The sequence below is a fragment of the Hemiscyllium ocellatum genome, chromosome 15, assembly GCF_020745735.1.
Source record: "Hemiscyllium ocellatum isolate sHemOce1 chromosome 15, sHemOce1.pat.X.cur, whole genome shotgun sequence".
NCBI classification, from domain to species: domain Eukaryota; kingdom Metazoa; phylum Chordata; class Chondrichthyes; order Orectolobiformes; family Hemiscylliidae; genus Hemiscyllium; species Hemiscyllium ocellatum.
This window is the reverse complement of record NC_083415.1, coordinates 56,546,009-56,566,740: the sequence shown is the minus strand read 5'-3', so window position 1 is coordinate 56,566,740 and position 20,732 is coordinate 56,546,009. Positions and strand designations below refer to the sequence as shown.

Genomic DNA, 20,732 nt, shown 5'->3' with positions numbered 1-20,732 from the left:
CTGCCCATGTCCTTTGGAAAATCGAGGTTCCTCTGTACACACAAAATCAGAAATAGCTGGGAAAACTCAGCAGGCCCCGCAGCATCTGTGGAGAGAAAGCAAAGTTAAGGTTTCTGGTCCAGTGATCCTTCTTCCGAATTGGTTCAGAAATGAATGCTTTGTCATTTGATTTCCAGCGAAGGAGAAGGGAGACTGTTTGTCCAGCCCTGAGGTTTGTGCCAGACACACAAGTGTAAACAGTGACTTCAGTGAAGCCAGACTGCCTCCTGAGAACCATAGTCTACTGTACAGTGTTGGGTGTATTAGTCAGCAGGTCCCAAACCTCCTCATAGGCTACAGCTTAACCACTTTCGGCTCCAGCCTCCAAGCTGATAATTCAGCATCACTTCATTCAAACTCTAGGATAATTGATATTAGCAACAAGGGTTGGTCTGCAGCCCGTTGGGTCAACTCTGCCATTTGACCTGATTGTGGATGATCTACATTTCACAGCCCTTTTCACTTTTCAGACCTTTTTATTTTGGTTTGCCTTACCTGACAATCTCTCTCTTTTTCTGTGGAATAAATCTTTACCGATTTCCCTCCTAAATCCAAACAGAGGCCCGGACTGCTATCTTGTTAAGGGATGGGGAGGAATTTGTGTAGTGTGTTCAAGAAGATGTTCTTATTCAGTTTAGTGGGCAAGTTGTTGGAGGGAATTCTGAGGGGCAGGATACACATGTATTTGGAAAGGCAAGGACTGATTAGGGATAGTCAACATGGCTTTGTGCGTGAGAAATCATGTCTCACAAATTTGATTGAGGTTTTTGAGGAAGTAACGAAGAGGATTGATGAGGGCAGAGTGGTAGATGTGATCTATATGGACTTCAGTAAGGTGTTCAGAGTCCAGAACTAGAGGGCATAGGTTTCGAGTGAGAGGGGAAAGCTATAAAAGAGACCTAAGGGGCAACGTTTTCACGCAGAGGGTGGTACGTGGATGGAATGAGCTGCCAGAGGAAGTGGTGGAGGCTGGTACAATTGCAACATTTAAGAGACATTTGGAAGGGTATATGAATAGGAAGGGTTTGGAGGGATATGGGCCGGGTGCTGGCAGGTGGGACTAGATTGGGTTGGGATATTTGGTTGGCATGGACGGGTTGGACCGAAGGGTCATTTCCATGCTGAACATCTCTGACTCTATGGATGAACTCTTCTAGCGAAGGAAGAAAACTTTGACATTGAGGGAAAGGTTGAATAAGCTGACATCTCTTATCCCTGGAGGCTGATTGACCTTACAGAAGACTATAAAATCATGAGGAACGTGGATAGGGTGAATGGACAAGGTCTTATCCTTGGGATGGGAAGATCCAAAATGAGAGGGCATAGGTTTAAGGTGAGGGTGGAAAGATTTAAAAGGGACCTCAGGGACAAAGTCTGCAGGCAGAGGTTGGGGTGTGTGGGTGTGTGTATGTGTGTGTGTGTGTGTGTGTGTGAAATGACCTGCCAGAAGAAATGATGGAAACTGGTACAATTACAACATTTCAAAAGGCATCTGGATGGATATGTGAATAGGAAAGGTTTCGAGGGGTATGGGCCAAGTGCTGGCAAATGGGATTAGGTTAAGTTATGATATCTGGTAAGAGCCAAAAAAAACCTGCAGATGCTGGAATCCACAGTAGACAAATGGGTCAGGCTGGACCTAAGGATCTGTTTCCATGTTGTACATCTCTATGATTCGAAGTGTTGATCCACCAACCAACACACTAAATATTCACTTTATCCACCATCAAACAGGTGGCAGTGGTGTGTGCCACATGCAAGATCCACTGCTGCAAATTGTCAGGGCTCCTTCGACAGAGTGTTCCAAACCCAAGGCCTGTACCACTTGGAACAACAAGCAGACCCATCAGAACACCACCATCTAAAAGTTCCTCCAAGCTACATACCGTCCTGACGTGGGACAATATCACTGTTACCAAGTCAGAATCCTGGGGAACTTGCACCCCAATGGTATTGTGAGTCTCCCCGCATTAAGTGGGCTGCAGCAGTTGAGAACCACCCTCTGAAGGATGATTAGGGAGGGGGAGCATTCCCCAGCTTTACCAGAGGCACTGTCATCCCCTGACTGAATAAAAGTTTATGACACTGTCCTGGAACAGAAAGTGCCATTCATTCTTTATGTACAATGTGGCCAAGTTATATCTGCCTCTTTGCTCACATCTCAAGCATAATGGACTCCAATCTTGAGTCGTGTTTGTGAAAAGCTGTCAGCTGGTGTGGTGTATGTGACCATTGTACATACTGGGAACATCTTTGCTTAAGCTGACCATGTCTGAGTTTATATAACCGATAGTCTCGATAGGGTAGGTAGAGGAATGAGTCTGCATGGGTTACTTTTCGGAGGGTTGGTGTGGACTTGTTGGGTTGTTTCCACACTGTCGGGATTCTATGAAAATGGACTGGGGTAAATAGGTTAAAAGGTGAGACATTACAGAAGCAGTGGCATATACATTTATGTTAAGTAACATCCATGTTGAGTAAGCAGTGACTATCCTGTCTTATCCTTGTTGTGTGATTCATGCTTCTGTATGGTTTGCACATCAGTGGATATTTGGGGGTGGAATGTGCTGGCTGTGACGGAGCTGTTATTCAGCACGCTATCTTTTGTTCTGTACACGAGTGACTGCTTTCATATTCCTCTTTAATTTCTGGGCTCCAAGTTCTGAGAGGGAGCTTTGGAATTTTCTGGCATGGAAACCATTTTCCATGGCCAGCCAGCAGACTTGTGCACTCAAAATAAAATGCCATGTGACTTGGGAAAACGGCATTAAAGCCCGGCTCCTGTAATCCAGCATAAAAGATCATCACACTGGCTGGAATGTGAAGCCGTGCATTCTCTGAAACGTCTACTATCTCAACATGTCACTTGACATTTTGAATTCTGTTCTGTTTGTCTCTGGTTACCTAGCTGTTGGCTCGTGGTGTTACAGAATATGCAACAGGAAGTAGGAGCAGACTAGGCAATTCAGCCCCTCATGTCTGCTGTGCCATTCACTCAGGTCATGGCTGACTGAATCAGGTCCCAACATCACTTTTCTGCCTGATACCCCGAAGCATGGGCTGTTTGTCAATCCGAAACCTACTTCAACCTTGAATATATTTAACCATCATCCTCTCTGGACAAGAATTCCAAAGACTTAACCACGTCTGTGAGAAGAAATTCCTCTCCATCTCCACCTTAAAGAAGAGACTTATCCCTTCCTCTGGGCAATGCGGTGGCACAGTGGTTAGCACTGCTGCCTCACAGCACCAGGGTCCCAGGTTCAATTCCAGCCTTGGGCGACTGTTTGCACATTGTCTGGGTGGGTTTCCTCTGGGTGCTCCGGTTTCGTCACACAGTCCAAAGATGTGCAGGTCAGGTGTATTGGCCATGCTAAATTGGCCATAGTGTTAGGTACATTAGTCAGAGGGAAATGGGTCTGGGTGGGTTACTCTTCAGAGGGTCGATGTGGACTGGTTGGGCCGAAGAGCCTGTATCCACACTGTAGGGAATTTAATCTAATCTAATTTTTTTAAACTGAGCCTCTTCGTTCTAGTCCAAGAGCGCAAATACCCTCTCAGTATTTACTCCGTCAAACCTCCTTAGATTCTTATATCTTTAAATGGGAGTACTTCACATTCTTCGAAACTCCAATAAATATAGGCCCAATCTGTTCAACCTTTCCTCATCCCAGGAGTTAGCCAAGTGAACCTTCTCTGAACTGCTTCTAATGTTTGTGTATCTCTCCAAAAGGAAGGAGACCCCAAAACTCTCTGCACTGTTCCACAGAGTGCATCTTGTTGATGTTCTAAGCAGTTGTAGAAAGACTTTGCCTGCTTGTATTCCAAACCCCTTGTAATAAAGGGCCGTCACTCACCTTGCCTTTCTCATTACTAGCTGTGTCTGCCTGTTGATTTCTGTGATTCGTGTACAAGAACACCCAGATCCCTCTGTACTGCAACTTCCTTTTTATCTATTCTTCCTGCCAAAGTTGACAAATTCAAATTTTCCCAAATTATTCGCTATGTGCCAAAATCTTTCCTCACTCACTTAACCGAATATATCCCTTAGTAGACACTTTGTATCACTGCAAGCCTGCTTTCCTACCTCTCTTTGAATGGTGAGGAAATTTGGCACCAATATAGTCTATTGGTCCCTTCACCCAAGTATTGAGTATAGGTCATAAATAGTTGAGACTCTAGCACTCATACTTGTATACGCTGCTATTTCCACGTGACCAACTTGAGATTTCATTTATCCTGGCACACTGATTCCTGCAGTTTAGTTCAGCTAACCAGGTGATATGTCATTTCCAGCATTATTACCCCATCTGTATTACCCCTTTGTGTGGCACCATTTTGTCTTTTACAAATCCAAATGCACTCTATTTACTGGATCTCCTTTTTCCACCTTGCACCCTTAAAGTAAATTTGTCAAACACAGTTTCCATTTTATAAAACCATATTGACTCTGCCTGATTCTATTAGATTTTCTCATGTCCTGCTACTCCCCACTTTAATGGATTCTGGCATTTTCCCAACTTCAGATGTTTAAATAACTGGTTCCTAGTTTCAGCCTTTCCAACTCCTTTCTTAAATAGTGATATTACTTTTGCAGCTTTATAAGCTTCTGGTGTTTGATTCTAACTCCAAAATCCAGGGAATCCTGGAGAGTAGCACATAATGCATCCATTACCTCTGTAACCTCTTCCTTTCAGAGCTGAGGATGCATTATATTAATTCCAGGGAGCTCAGCGGCCTTTAACACCACTAGCTCTCCCAATACTTTTCCTTAAGTGATTGTTTGCTTTAAGTACTTCCCCTCCCCGTTATGCCCTGATTTTTCTGTTTCCATGCAGTGCCTTTCATATCTTTTCCTCATGTGAAATAGTTGACTCAAGTGCCTACCATTTCCTTGTTTTGAACTAGTAACTCCTCAGCGTCTAAAGGGTGAATACTCACTTTAGCTGTTCTTTTCTTGTGTGCTTTTGAGACCTTTTACAGTCTATTTTAATTTTCTTTCTACTTTTCTCGGAAACTCCCAATTTCTTCCACTGTTAATTTTTGATCATTCATATGCTGGCTTTTCCCAGTCTTCAGGCCCACCATTAATCTCTGCAAAATTATTAACCTTTTCTTTCATTTTGATGCCACCACAAGACAAAGGAGCAAAAGTAGGCCACTCAGCCCATTGAGTCTGTTCCGATATGTAACAAGAACATGTGGATCTGATTATCATCAACCCCACTTTTCTGCCATTTTTTCTATAATCCTTGATTCTCTTAGTGATTAAAAACCTCTCTGTCTCAGCTTTGAACATACTTAATGACCCAGCCTCAATACACCTTTCTGGTAAAGACATTCAATAATTAATTCTGTTAATTTCCTTAGTTAGTCCTGGATAGTGTAACCTGCTGATAGAGTTTCCCTTTCTCAGTGGTATATCTTTGTTGAGAGTGATGAAATACCTCCTTAAATGTATAAGCCACTGCTTCTGTAATGGCTCACCTTTTAACCTATTTACCCCAGTCCATTTTCATAGAATCCCGACAGTATGGAAACAACCCAACACGTCCACACCAACCCTCCAAAGAGTAACCCATGCAGACCCATTCCCCTACCTACCCTATTGCTGTACATTTACCCCTGACTAGTGCAGGAGAAAGTGAGGACTGCAGATGCTGGAGATCAGAGCTGAAAATGTGTTGATGGAAAAGCGCAGCAGGTCAGGCAGCATCCAAGGAGCAGGAGAATCGACGTTTCGGGCATAAGCCCTTCACCTGACCTACACATCCCTGAACACTATGGGGTAATTTTGCATGGCCAAGTCACTTAACCCGCACATCTTTGTAATCTGGAAGGAATTTGGAATACACAGAGGAAACCCACGCAGACTTGGGGAGAATGTGCAAACTCCATACAGACACTCGCCCGAAACTGGAATTGAACCTGGGTCCCTGATGCTGTGAGGGAGCAGTGCTAAAAACGGAGCCATTGTACCACCCTTTTGGGCAGGTCTGCCATCATACCCGTGTCTTTGTTTGAGCTATAGGTTTCAGTTTGAGACTGAGACATTTGACTCTGAAATTCTATCCCTCCGAGCAAGCTGACTGTTTACTGTGAGGTCATCTTGTCTCATTGCATGTTACCGGGTCTAAAATACTCTATTCCCTGACTTGTTCTAGAACGTTCTAAGAAACTGTCTCAAATGCATTCCATCAGACAACCTTGCTGATGGTATTTGTTCAATCTCCATGACAATTATGATCTCCCATGATTACAGTATACCTTGGTTACAAAACTGACATTATTTCTACATTTATTCACTGTCAGAGAGTCTATAAACACCTCCCATTGTTCCTTGCCTGATGGTTATCTCCATCCAAACTAGTGGATATATGGATCCAGACTAATATCTCTCTGTTGTACTGATCTCAGCCTTGATTAGTAGAGCTAGCCCAGCCCCTTTACTTCCTGTATTCCTAAAATGTCAAATATCCTTGAATTTTAAGGTCGCAGTTGTGGTCACTTGCAAACATATTTTACTTGTTCAGCACATTTGTCTTCACTTCTTAGACCCTTGAGTGTGGAAGTTGAGAACATCATGTTGATGATGTATGGGATGTTGGTGAGGCTGCTTTCAGAATACTGTGTGCTGTTCTGGTCACCCTGCTGTAGGGAGGATATTATCAAATTAGTGCGGGTTCAATAAAGATTTACCAGCATGTTGCTGGGACTGGAGAGATTGAGTTATGAGGAGAGGCTGAGACTCTTATCACTGAAGTGTAGGAGGCTGAGGGGTGACCTCATAGAGGTTTATAAAATCAAAAGGGGCATAGATAGGTGAATAGCAACATCATTTCCTTAGGGTGGGGGAGTCCCAAACTAGGGACAAATTTCTAAGGGGAGAGGAGAAAGATCTAAAAGGGACTTGAGGAGCAACATTTTCCCACAGAGGGTGGTTTGTGTGTGGAATGAACTGCCAGAGGAAGTGGTGCAGGTGCAGTTACAACATTTAAAAGACTTTGGATAGGTACAGGAATGGGAAAGGTTTCAAGCGACATGAGCCAGGCGCAGCCGAGTGGGACTAGTTTAATTTGGAAAACTTGGTTGACATGGACCGAAGGGTTGGTTTCTGTTCCGTAAAATTCCATCATTCTCTGACTTGTGCGATCAGTTCACGTAGTGTTACAGGTGCTGCGTACATTACAATTAAGAGCCTTTGATTCAGACCTTGGTCACTATTACCTTACCTTGTACTACTCCCCTGCATCTGAAACCCATTTTGCTACATTCCACACTACCGTACACCCTAGGTACTCCGATCACTGGCCTGGCACAGTTCAGGTACAGACTGTCCCAAACATTATAGGCTGCTGCTTCCCCGGTACTGGTGACAGTGTCCCTTGACCCAGCCCACACCATTCTCCCACGCTGATCCTTCTGTCATGCATTTAGCTCACTGATTTTATTCCCCCTTTGGGACTCTGCTCATGAATCACATCATAATCCTGAGATCATCACCTTTGTGGTTCTGATTACCATGACACTGGATTCTCTCCCTCCTGATCCCATCGCTGTCTCTGGTAGTGAGGGTGTGTATTTAACTGTGGCTCTTAGAAGACAACGCAGCCTTCAAAATTCAGACTCTTGGCTACAGAGATCAGCATCTACCTGCCTAATTATATTGTCACCAACGACCCAACCACGTTCTATTTTGTTTCCTGCCCTCTCATGCTGTGGTCTATTTGCTCATCCTCTCTGCGGTTACCTGCTGTTGTCTTCAGAACTTTCCAGAAGCTTGATCCGATTGGACCTCTGCCAGGGCTGGGACCCATTATTGCTTCACCTTGGATCCCCCAGCCCTGATGTACTCTCAGTCATATCCTCCTGCTCTTCATATGCTGCCTGACCTGCTGTGCTTTTCCAGAACCCCACTCTAACAGAAGAGAGTACAGAGTGCAGTGTTACAGCTGTCAAAAAGGTGCAGAGAGAGATCAACATTCATACTAAAGAGATCCAATCAAAAGTCTGTTAACAGCGGGGAAGAAGCTGTTCTTGAATCTGTTCATAGGTCGAAACAAACTTTTATATATTGTGGTTCTGTTCGCCAAGCTGGGAATTTGTGTTGCAGCTGTTTCGTCCCCTGTTCTAAATGACATCCTCAGTGCTTGGGAGCCTCCTGTGAAGCGCTTCTGTGATGTTTCCTCCTGCATTTATAGTGGTTTGTCTCTGTCGCTTCCGGTTGTCAGTTCCAGCTGTCCGCTGCAGTGGCCGGTATATTGGGTCCAGGTCGATGTGCTTATTGATTGAATCTGTGGATGAGTGCCATGCCTTTAGGAATTCCCTGGCTGTTCTCTGTTTGGCTTGTCCTATAATAGTAGTATTGTCCCAGTCGAACTCATGTTGCTTGTCATCTGTGTGTGTGGCTACTAAGGATACGAAACGACACGACCAGCTATCCTTAGTAGCCACACACGCAGATGACAAGCAACATGAGTTCGACTGGGACAACACTACTATTATAGGACAAGCCAAACAGAGAACAGCTAGGGAATTCCAAGAGGCATAGAATCTGTGGATGAGTGCCATCAACAAACACATCAACCTGGACCCAATATACCGGCCACTGCAGCGGACAGCTGGAACTGACAACCGGAAGCGGCAGATTCACACCACTATAAATGCCGGAGGAAAGATCACAGAAGCGCTTCACAGGAGGCTCCCAAGCACTGAGGATGTCACCTAGACAGGGAACGAAACGTCTGCAACACAAATTCCCAGCTCGGCGAACAGAACCACAACAACGAGCATCCGAGCTACAAATCTTCTCACAAACTTTAAACTTTTATAACTTCTGCCTGACGGAAGAGGGTGGATGAGAGTGTAACTGGGGTGAGAAGGGCCTTGGATTGTGTTGGCTGTTTTCCTGATGCAGCTGGAAGTATAGGTACAGTCAGCGAATGGAAGGCTGGGTTGCGCGATGGACTGGACTGTGTTCCCAACTCTCTATTGTATATGGTCGGTTAGTGCTGCTTATTGGACCTTGCAACTTAGTTGCAATCTGTTCCTGAAACAGAACAGTCATTTTGAAGAGTAACACCATATCTGAAGCGATTGCCACATAGCATGGGAGGAGGAGAAGGTGGGAGGGCAGAGAGATTCATGTACGCATGCTCTTTTGTTCAATGTTTGATGGTTCTTTCTTGCTGTTGGACTCTCTCGCTCTTCCTGCTGGTTGGTGGAGAATGATACAAGGTTCAGTATTAAAGAACAGCAAGAACATTACTCTCTGAAGCCACACAGAGAAACTGGAGAGTTTATTCAGCAGCATGAGCCATAGTCCCCATACCACAGACTTGATCCATTGCACTACAGAGGGAGCGCTGCACTGTCATTGGTGCCAAGTTCAAATGAGACTTTAAACCAAGAAACATCTACCACCTCAGGTGAATGTACATAGTTGTTGCCATACAGCACGGAAACAGACCCTTCAGTCCAACCAGTCCATGCTGACCATGTTCCCAAGATAAACTAGTCCCACCTGCCTGCTCCAGGCCCATATCGCTCCAAACCTTTCCTATTTATGGACTTATCCAAATGTCTTTTAAACATTGTCATTGTACCCACATCCACGACTTCCTCAGGAAGTTCATTCCTCACCCAAACTACCCTCTGCGTAAAAAAATTGCCCCTCATGTCTTTTTTAAATCTCTGCTCCCACCTTAAAAATGTGCCCCCAAGTCTTGAAATTCCTCCATCATCAGGAAAAGGCAACTACCATTAACTCCATCCATACCTCTCATTATTTTATAAACTTCTATCAGGTCACCTCTCAACCTCCTACGCTCCAGTGAAATAAATCTCCGCCAATCCTGCTTTTCTTTGTCACTCAAACCTTCCATACATGGCACCATCCTGGTAAATCTCCTCTGATCCCCCTCACCCATAAGCGGAAACATATTTCCTGCCTCCAGAGTGTCCAATCCTTTAATAATCTTATATGTCTCAATCAGATCCTTTTTCAGTCTTCTAAACTCAAGGGTATACAAGCCCAGTCGCTCCAGTCTTTCAGTGTAAGGTAATCCCTCCATTCCAGGAATTGACCTCGTGAACCTACACTGCACTCCCTCAATAGCCAGAATGTCTTTCCTCAAATTTGGAGACCAGAACTGCACACAGTACTCCAGGTGTGGTCTCACCAGGGCCCTGTACAGCTGCAGAAGAACCTCTTGGCTTCTATACTCAACCTCTCTTGTTATGAAGGCCAGCATGCTATTAGCCTTCTTCACTACCTGCTGTACCCGCATGCTTACCTTCATTGACTGGTGTACAAGAATACCCAGATCTCTCTGTACTGCCCCTTTACCTAAATTGACTCCATTTAGGTAGTAATCTGCCTTCCTGTTCTTGCCACCAAAGTGGATAACCATACATTTATCCACATTAAACTGCATCTGCCATGCGTCTGACCACTCACCTAACTTGTCCAGGTCACCTGTAATCTCCTAACATCCTCATCACATTTCACCCTGCCACCACAGCTTAGTATCATCAGCAAATTTGCTAATGTTATTGCTGATACCATCTTCTATATCATTAACATATATTGTAAAAAGCTGCAGTCCCAGCACTGATCCCTGCGGTAGCCCACTGGTCACTGCCTGCCATTCCGAAATGGAGCCGTTTATCACTACTCTTTGTTTCCTATCAGCCAACCAACTTTTAATCCAAGTTAGTACTTTGCCCCCAATACCATGCGCCCTAATTTTGCTCGCTAACCTCCTATGTGGGACTTTATCAAAAGCTTTCTGAAAGTCCAGGTACACTACATCTGCTGGATCTCCCTCGTCCACCTTCAGAGTTACACCCTCAAAAAATTCCAGAAGATTAGCCAAGCATGATTTCCCCTTCATAAATCCATGCTGACTCTGTCCTATCCTGTTACTACTATCCAGATGTGTCGTAATTTCATCCTTTATAATAGACTCCAGCATCTTTCCCACCACTGAGGTCAGACTAACTGGCCTATAATTTCCTGTTTTCTCTCTCCCACTTTTCTTAAAATGTGGTATAACATTAGCCACCCTCCAATCCACAGGAACTGATCCTGAATCTATCAAACTCTGGAAGATAATCACCAACGCATCCACGATTTCCCGAGCCACCTCCTTCAGTACCCTGGGATGTAGACCATCAGGCCCAGGGGACTTGTCAACCTTCAGACCTAACAGTCTCTCCAACACCAATTCCTGGCAAATATAAATTCCCTTCAGTTCAGGTCCTTCAGCCACTGTTACCTCAGGGAGATTGCTTGTGTCTTCCCCAGTGAACACAGATCTGAAGTACCAATTCAATTCTTCTGCCATTTCTTTGTTCCCCGTAATATATTCCCGTTTCTGTCTTCAAGGGCCCAATTTTAGTCTTAACCATTTTTTTTGCCTTTCACCTACCTAAAAAAATTTTTACTATCCTCCTTTATATTATTGGCCAGTTTACCTTCGTACCTCATTTTTTCTCTGCATATTTCCTTCTTAGTAATCCTCTGATGTTCTTTAAAAGCTTCCCAGTCCTCCGTTTTCCCACTTATCTTTACTGTGTTATACTTTTTCTCTTTTAACTTGATATGTTTCTTAACTTCCCTCGTCAGCCACGGCCACCCATGCCTCCTCCTAGGATCTTTCTTCCTTTTTGGAATGAACTGATCCTGCAACTTCTGCATTATACACAGAAATATCCGCCATTGTTCCTCCACTGTCACCCCTGCTAAGGTATTGCACCATTGAACTTTGGCCAGCTCCTCCCTCATAGCTCCATAGTTCCCTTTATTCAACAGAAATATTGTCACTTCCAATTGTACCCTCTCCATCTTAAATTGCAGATTGAAGCTTATTGTATTATGGTCACTACTTCCCAATGGCTCCTTCACTTCGAGGTCCCTGACCAATTCTGGTTCGTTGCACAATACCAGATCCAGAATTGCCTTCTCCCTGGTCGGCTCCAGCACCAGCTGTTCTAAGAATCCATCTCGGAGGCACTCCACAAAGTCTCTTTCTTGAGGTCCAATACCATCCTGATTCTCCCAGTCTACCTGCGTGTTGAAATCCCCCATAACAACTGTAGTAACATCTTTGCGACAGGCCAATTTCAGCTCCTGATTCAACTTACATCCGACATCCAGACTATTGTTTGGGGGCCTGTAGATAACTCTCAAGAGGGTCTTTTTACCCTTAGTTTTTCTCAGCTCTATCCACACTGACTCAACATCCCCTGATTCTAGGTCTCCCCACGCAAGGGACCGAATATCATCCCTTACCAACATGGCCACCCCACCTCCTCTGCCCGTCAGTCTGTCCTTACGATTACGCGTGTCCCTGAAGCTATGTCCCTGAACCCCTAGGTCCCTCAGTTTATGATCTCCTTACATTATTACAGTACCGAGGTACTAATATGTATTGTGCAGAAACCAAAATATCAGCTCCTTTATTTACTTTATTGTTTGGAGGATCTTGCCAAGTACAAATTGGTAATTACATTTCTCTACATTACTTACTTAGTTAAACTTCAAAAAGTCATTGTTTGACAGTGAAGTGCAAGGCAGGGCTTTAATGACCAGAAAAAAACCACTACATAAATGCAAAAACATAACAAAATAAAGGATTGCAGATGCTGACAAACTGAAACACAAAACAGGAATTGCTGGAAGCACTCAGCAGGTCTGGCAGTTGTCTGTGTAGAGAAATCAGAGTTAACGGTTCGACTCTTCTTCAGAACTGTATAAATGCAAGTTCCTTTCTCTCTGTCAGATTAAAGCGACTGCGTGACTGATGTGGTTGAAAAGATGGGAACCCCTTCTGTCAGCTTCAGTATAATGCATGTGGTTGTGTCATCAATCATGCTGCTTATTTCAATGTTTGTTAATTAAAACTCTGATTAAGATTCGACTTCCTGGATCTACTTCTCTCTGGACGTTCCTCTGTAATCCTGAACATACTGTAAATAAGGCGCAGCTGCTGGATATCGCTCCGTTTATTGTGGGGCAAGGGTTGGCTTCTGACAAAGGGTGAGGGGAGTGACAGCATTGTGACAAGAGTGACATTGGACAGGGATACCTTCTGAAATCGTCCTGGTGCCTCCCACGGAGTGTGATATGCCCTACAGTGCCCAGTGTAGTGTTAGCATCAGCCTTGCATCTCTCTGCGGGTTATTAATTCCCACTCTTGGTCTTGTCTTCCCATCTGATTTTCATGCTTGAAGCGGTGATTAATGTTTAACAGAAACTTATACCCTGCCAGGCAAATGATAGCACTAACCAATTGTTGGGCCATACCAGCAGCAAACTCCCTGGCTCCCATTTCCCTGATGAGCCAGTTGAACAACCCTGCCAGCTGAGTTTGACATTCCATTTCGTGTCGTTTTGAACCCCACGTCCCTGGAGTCTGATTCTCCTCCAGCTCCAGAATTGGATTAAGGCGATGAGATAATATTACACTTGTGACCCTTCTTCCCCGACCCTTGATCCTTAACCTCTGCATTGACCCTTTATTAGAAATAGACTGAAAGCACTTGTACTGACCGTGCCCATCTGAGCTGGCTATAAGGGAATGAGTGCATTGGGAGCTTTGAAGGTTTCCGGTAGCTCTTGTTTTACACTGCTGTGCTTGCAAAACCGATTCCGTTAAATCTCCAGAATATCTGAATGTGATTTGACAATGCAGCCAAAATCTACTTGTGACCTTGTTGAATTTAATCAGATTTTAGCAAGAAGTTCTGTCTGCTGATGGCCCAGCTGGTTAACTCATTGATTTAGTTAGGCCCTAGAGACTAGCCAGGTCTCAAGTTCAATCCCTGATTTAAGTACCAAGTTAGCTGATGTTAGCAGAGTTATGACTGCAATTGACCTTAGTGCCTGTTTGGCTAAGGGAGAGCTTTAATGCAGCTCCTGATTGCTATCCTAACTTACAGGAGAGTAAGTGAGCAAATGCATAGCAGATGAAGTATAATGTGGATAAATGTGAGGATATCCACTTTGGTAGCAAAAATGGGAAGGTGAAATGTTATTTGAATGGTGATGGATTGGGAAAAAGGAGAGTTTCACAAGATCTCATGATGATATTATTGAGCTGGAAAGGGTTCAGAAGAGATTTACCAGGATGTTGCCTGGTATGGAGGGTTTGAGTTATAAGGAGAGGCTGGATAGGCTGGGACGTTTTTCACTGGAACATATAAGGATGAGGTGTGACCTTATAGAGGTTTATCAAATCAAGAGGGGCATGGATAGGGTGAATAGCCAAGGTGTTTTCCGTAGGGTGTGGGAGTTCAAAACTAGGGGAAAGATTTCTAAGGAAGGATATGAAAGGGACTTGAGGAGCAACATTTTCCCACAGAGGGTGGTTCGTGTGTGGAATGAACTGCCAGAGGAATTGGCAGGTGCAGATACAGTTACAATGTTTAAAGACATTGGGCAGATACATGAATAGGAAAGGTCAGGAGGGATATGGGCCAAACACAGGCAAAGTTTAGTTTGGGAATCTTGGTCAAGTTGGACAGAAGGGTCTGTTTCTGTGCTGTATCGCTCTTCATTGAAGCTGTGATCGAAGATGGTTTTAAGGGGGAGGAGAGACTGAGAGAACTGAAGGTCACAGCTGCCAGTGGTGGAGTAATGGATGGATAAAAGGCCAGAGAAAGGGATGCTGATTGGTTGGCGTGTAAAATCTGATTGGCTGATGTGTTGCCATGAGGCAAGCACTGGGAAACGATTGGTTCCCCAAGATTCAACTCATTCAAAGAAAAGTGCAAGCTTTGAACATATTCCTTTGTTTGCAGAGAATGGGAATGAATGAGTGCATGTCACATGTTAGAATCCCAGCCACTTTCTCCATTGCAATGCCTCGACTAATCGGTCAACTGCCAACCATTCAGACCCCTTTCTCCTGTCAAATACATTGTTGTGACTAGTTGACGTTTGGCATTTTTGTGTGTCTCCCGATAAGTGCAGAATTGAAAAGCTTTTGGCAACGTGATTCTCCTTTCAGCACAATTCAGGGGTGATCAAATCCAAGTGAAATGTTTAATAAGTGAAGCCAGGGGTTTGGAGAGGGATTGCAGAGTATGACACTGAGCTGAGTGCCAGCACAGAGGATAAATTGGGAGCTGAGCTGGGGGAGATTGTCAAGACAGCAAGGGGTGGATCACAGGATTAGGAATATTAAACTTGAGAGGTTGGGTCCAGAGAAGCTTTTAACCTGATTAGTGAGGGGGACCATAGTGGGAGTGAAATCACCAAATCTAATTTTCAGGGAGGCAAGAGATCAGTGGAGAGAGCCATTTGAAAATGAATGGCAGTTAATGGTTAGCCCCGTGGGATGTAACCCTGTCTTCCTCATTTACCAGCGATCTTCATTTTGTCATCTTAGTTTACAGCTTGTCAAAAAAAACCAAACCCCAGCTCTAGGTGAGCACTTCGGGGACAGTGACCACAACTCGGTGACTTTTACTTTAGTGATGGAGAGGGATAATCGTGTGCCGCAGGGCAAGAGCTATAGCTGGGGGCAGGGAAATTATGATGCAGTGAGGCATGACTTAGGATGTGTGGATTGGAAAAACAGGCTTCAGGAGAAGAACACTAATGAGATGTGGGGAGTGTTCAAGGAGCAGCTACTGCGTGTCCTCGATAGGTATGTACCAGTCAGGCATGGTGTAAAGGGCCTTGTGAGGCAGCCGTGGTTTAGTAAGGAATTGGAGTCCCTTGTGAAAGGGAAGAAGGCGGCATATGTAAAGATGAGGCGTGAAGGTTCAGTAGGGGCGATTGAGTGTTATAAGGTAGCCAGGAAGGAGCTAAAGAGGGAGCTAAGAGAAGCGAGAAGGGGACATGAAAAGTCTTTAGCTGGTAGGATTAGGGAAAACCCAAAGGCTTTCTATAGGTATGTCAAGAATAAAAGGATGACTAGGGTAGGTATCGGTCCAGTCAAGGATAGTAGTGGGAAGTTGTGTGTGGAGGCGGAGGAGATTGGAGAGACATTAAATCAGTACTTTTCATCAGTATTCACTCAGGAACAGGACACTGTTGCTGATGTGAATATGGAATCACAAATAATTAGAATGGATGCCCTGGAAATATGCAGGGAAGAGGTTTTGGGAATATTGGAAAGGATGAATATAGATAAGTCTCCTGGGCCTGATGGCATTTACCCCAGGATCCTATGGGAAGCTAGGGAGGAGATAGCAGAGCCATTGGCCTGGATTTTTATGTCGTCGTTGTCAACAGGAATAGTACCAGAGGACTGGAGGATAGCGAATGTGGTCCCATTGTTCAAGAAAGGGAGTAGGGATAGCCCTAGCAACTATAGGCCAGTGAGTCTGACTTCAGTGGTGGGCAAAGTCTTAGAGAGAATGGTAAGGGATAAGATTTATGAACATCTGGGTAGGAATAACGTGATCAGGGATAGCCAGCATGGTTTTGTGAAGGGCAGGTCGTGCCTCACAAACCTTATTGAGTTCTTTGAGAAGGTGACCAAGGAAGTGGATGAGGGTAAAGCAGTAGATGTTGTGTATATGGATTTTAGTAAGGCGTTCGATAAGGTTCCCCATGGTAGGCTAATGCTAAAACTTCGGAGGTATGGCATTGAGGATACATTAGAGGTTTGGATTAGGAATTGGCTGGCTGGAAGGAGACAGAGGGTAGTAGTTGATGGATTATGTTCATCTTGGAGCGCAGTTACTAGCGGTGTACCACAAGGATCTGTTTTGGGACCATTGCTTTTTGTTATCTTTATAAATGATCTAGAGGAAGGACTTGAAAGCTGGGTAAGCAAGTTTGCGGATGACACAAAAGTCGGTGGAGTTGTGGATAGTGAGGAAGGAAGTGGTAGGTTACAGCGGGATATAGATAAGTTGCAGAGCTGGGCGGAAATGTGGCAAATGGAATTCAATGTAGCTAAGTGCGAAGTCGTTCACTTTGGTAGGAATAACAAGATGATGGATTACTGGGCTAATGGTAGGCTACTTGGTAGTGTGGATGAGCAGAGGGATCTTGGTGTCCATGTACACAGATCTCTGAAAGTTGCCACCCAGGTAAATAGTGCTGTGAGGAAGGCATATGGTGTACTGGGCTTTATTGGCAGAGGAATTGAGTTCCGGAGTCCTGAGGTCATGTTGCAGTTGTATAAGACTCTGGTGCGGCCTCATCTGGAGTATTGTGTGCAGTTTTGGTCGCCATACTATAGGAAGGATGTGGAAGCTTTAGAACGAGTGCAGAGGAGGTTTACCAGGATGTTGCCTGGAATGGTAGGAAAATCTTATGAGGAAAGGCTGAGGCACTTGGGGCTGTTCTCATTGGAGAAGAGAAGGTTTAGGGGAGATCTGATAGAAGTGTATAAGATGATTAGGGGTTTAGATAGGGTAGATACTAAGAACCTTTTACCGCTAATGGAGTCAGGTGTTACTAGGGGACATAGCTTTAAATTAAGGGGTGGTAGGTATAGGACAGATGTTAGGGGTAGATTCTTCACACAGCGGGTTGTGAGTTCATGGAATGCCCTGCCCGTATCAGTGGTGAACTCTCCTTCTTTATGGTCATTTAAGCGGGCATTGGATAGGCATTTGGAAGTTATTGGGCTAGTATAGGTTAGGTAGGATTCGGTCGGCGCAACATCGAGGGCCGAAGGGCCTGTACTGCGCTGTATCCTTCTATGTTCTATGTTCTATGTTCTAAATTCCTCACACAAACAGGAAATCCCTTAAGAGGTCCTCGATCTGATAACGGTGGCTCAGTGGTTAGCACTGCTGCCTCACAGCACCAGGGTCCCAGGTTCGATTCCAGCCTCGGGCGACTGTCTGTGTGGAGTTTGCACATTCTCCCTGTGTCTGTGTGGGTTTCCTCCCACAGTCCAAAGGTGTGCAGGTTAGGGGAATTGGCCATGCTAAATTGCCCGTAGTGTCAGGTGCATTAGTCAGAGGGAAATGGGTCTGGGTGGGTTATTCTTTCCACACTGTAAGTAATCGAATAACAGCACGAGTCAGAGATTTTTCCTCATGTTTTCACTCAGAGAGTGGTGGAGATCAGGAACTCGCTGCCTTGTAAGGATGATAAAGGCGAAAGTCCTCATAACTTTCCAGAATTATTCAGATGTGCACTTGTGATACCAAGGCAAACAAGGCTAGTGGCCAAGTGCTGGAAAATGGGATTAGCAGAAGTGGTTGTTTTTGACAGGCACAGACTCGATGGGCTGAAAGGTCTGTTTCTATGCTGTAGACTTCTGTCACTGTAAAGACTAGAAATCGGGGCGTGCACCCTGTTGTGGTCTCTGTCGGGAGCAAAGGATATGGGGAGCAGGCAGGAGAATGGGGTTGAGAAATGGAGCAGAAGCGATGGGCCGATTGGTCTAATTCTGTCTTGTGGGCCTACATGCCTGAAGCTAATGCATAAACTCAAAAAATGGTTTTGTTTTTGTCTGTCAGCTTTTTGTTTGCGAGGGGAGAGACACTTGCAGACACTGCACTCTGGTCAGCTCAGCAGTCCTGCTAACCCTGACCGCTCAGAAACAAAATCAATTCTGTGTTTGCTGTTGGGAGACGTTTCTTTCTAGAATGGGGGTGGGGATGAGAAATCAAAGCATTTTCTATTTCCTGCAGTTTGCAGATGCCAAAATGTGCAGCACTGAAGCTTAGAGCGCAGTAAGCTGACCCAAAGCAGCCCTCTGCATTCCTTAGACCATGGGTGGAAGCTGTGAGGAAGGGAACAGCAAGTGCAAGTCTAAATGTGGACAGGCCGGTCCGCTTGAGTTCATATCAGGGGGGAGTTTGCTTGTTTGTATGCTTTGGGCTTGCTTCTCTTTTGTCTGTGTCTCTTTAGTTAAAAGCTCCCTTCCCGTTAACAAGACAAATGGATTGATGTAGCTGACCCCCACAGTTGTGTCACATCGCTGCTGCTGGGTTTGGTGGCAGACAGCTGAACAGAAGCTTGGGCTGTGAGAAAAGAATTTTAATGCATGTGACAGATTGCGTCCGTTGCAGAGAAATCCCGCAGCTCAAATGTCGACCGGAGCATTTTGCAACCATTTCTTCCCCCTCTGGCCCAGGTGAGTCAATGTGGTATCCTTCATCCTTGAGGCAGGACCTAGCGGGGCGAGTAGGTGGGAAGGATGTCAGTGCTGTAATTAGGCAGTGAAATGCAGGCATTTTTTAACAAATCCTAATTTTGCATGCGTCGTTATTTCCATAATGTAGCACCACAGTTGTAGACTCAGTTGTATTTTTGCAGAGGGATGGAGGGGGAGTGCGGGGAATTGAAACAGAGTCAACAGAACGTCAGCAGAACACTACACATTATTCCACGCCTTGTATCCAATGGCCTCCAGATCAGGTATAGAGTGGGTTTAATTTCGAGCAATCCTCTCTGTAATCCTGCTTCAAATTTTAACCCAATACTCAATAATTCATTAACATCTATATTCCTCTGTGGGATAGGAGTGTCGTTAGCCAGGTTATCATTTGTTCTGTAATCCGAAGTGGGGTGGAGGTATACCCACAATCTGCTGGAGAGGAAGGTCTCTGATTTTGACCCAGTGACTGTGAAGGAACGGTGATGTATTTCCGAATCAGGACGGTGAGTGGCTTGGGGAGGGGAAGTTGCTGCTGTTCCTGTGTGTCTGCTGCCCCTTGACCTTGTGTCTGGGCAGTGTTGTGAGACTTGGAAGGTGCTGTTGAAGGGGGCTAGGTGGGTTATGGCAGTGTGGACAGTACACGCTACTGATTGCACTGTGCCTTGGCAATGGAGCGAGGGGGTATTGAAGTTGATGAACAGAGTTCCACTCAAACGAATGGCGCCATCCAGGACGGTGTGGAGCTTAGTTCTCTGGCGTTTCTGCCCCTTTCGCCAGCTGAGGCTGCAGCCTCATGCTGTGGTTGCACATTTTTACACAGGAGGATCCCAGATTGGATTCCTGGCTCCGTCAGTCAGGTTCAGTGTCCTTTCTGCCATCACTAGCTAGGGCCTCAAACTGGAAGTGTTAACGCTTCAGGCTTTCAGGAGGGCATTATATGAACATGTGGTGTGCAGGGGTATGGGGGAAAGGCAGGGCACTAGAAATAGATACTAGAACCAGGGCGGGCTGAATGGCCTCCGCTTGCACCATGATATGATGCTGTGATCCTCCCAAGGGAAGGATAGTGCAGTTCAATCACATTATGGTGCTAACTATCCAGGCCAGAGCTAAGTGTTGGGTTGTGTTGTACTGAAGGACTCTCATTGTTTTGGAAGTAAGAGACAGTTGCCGTTTCCCCCCCCTCTGCAAGGAGAGGCGGTCAGCTGTTTAGGAACGATGGTGAGGCTGAACAGTTGGTGTTTGCAGAACAGACGGTAAGGTTGATGCCATCGCACGGGCATTGAGTTTGTTGCCGTGAAGCATTTTTGGGATTTGCTTGCGGGCACAAGGTCCCTGCACATCACTATTCCTCAACACGCTGGCTCAGTGGTTGGCACTGCTGCCTCTCAGCACCAGGGACTCCGGTTCGATTCCTGCTTTGGACGACCATCTGTGTGGAGTTTGCACATTCTCCCCGTGTCTGCGTGCGTTTCCCCCGGGTGCTCTGGTTTCCTCCCACAGTCCAAAGATGGGCAGGTTAGGGTGGATTGCCCGTAGTATCCAGGAAATGTGTGGTTTAAGTGGCTTAGCCGTGGGGAATGCAGGGTTACAGGAATAGGGTAGGACATG

At 45.3% G+C, this 20,732-nt stretch overlaps 1 protein-coding gene across 3 annotated transcripts in view; it reads left to right on the top strand.

The window, feature by feature from the left end:
* Nucleotides 1-20,732, top strand: part of arhgap46b (Rho GTPase activating protein 46b) — a 212,502-nt gene that overhangs the window by 131,465 nt on the left and 60,305 nt on the right. Inside the window, exon 1 of one of the 3 annotated variants that reach the window (XM_060836507.1) lies at nt 18,998-19,097. The exons of the other annotated variants lie outside the window; for them this stretch is intronic. Within the exon in view, the coding sequence (XP_060692490.1) occupies nt 19,051-19,097 (47 nt within the window). The 5' untranslated portion in view covers nt 18,998-19,050. Of the gene's footprint in view, nt 1-18,997; nt 19,098-20,732 lie in introns of those variants that run through there. 3 annotated transcript variants of the gene reach the window in all.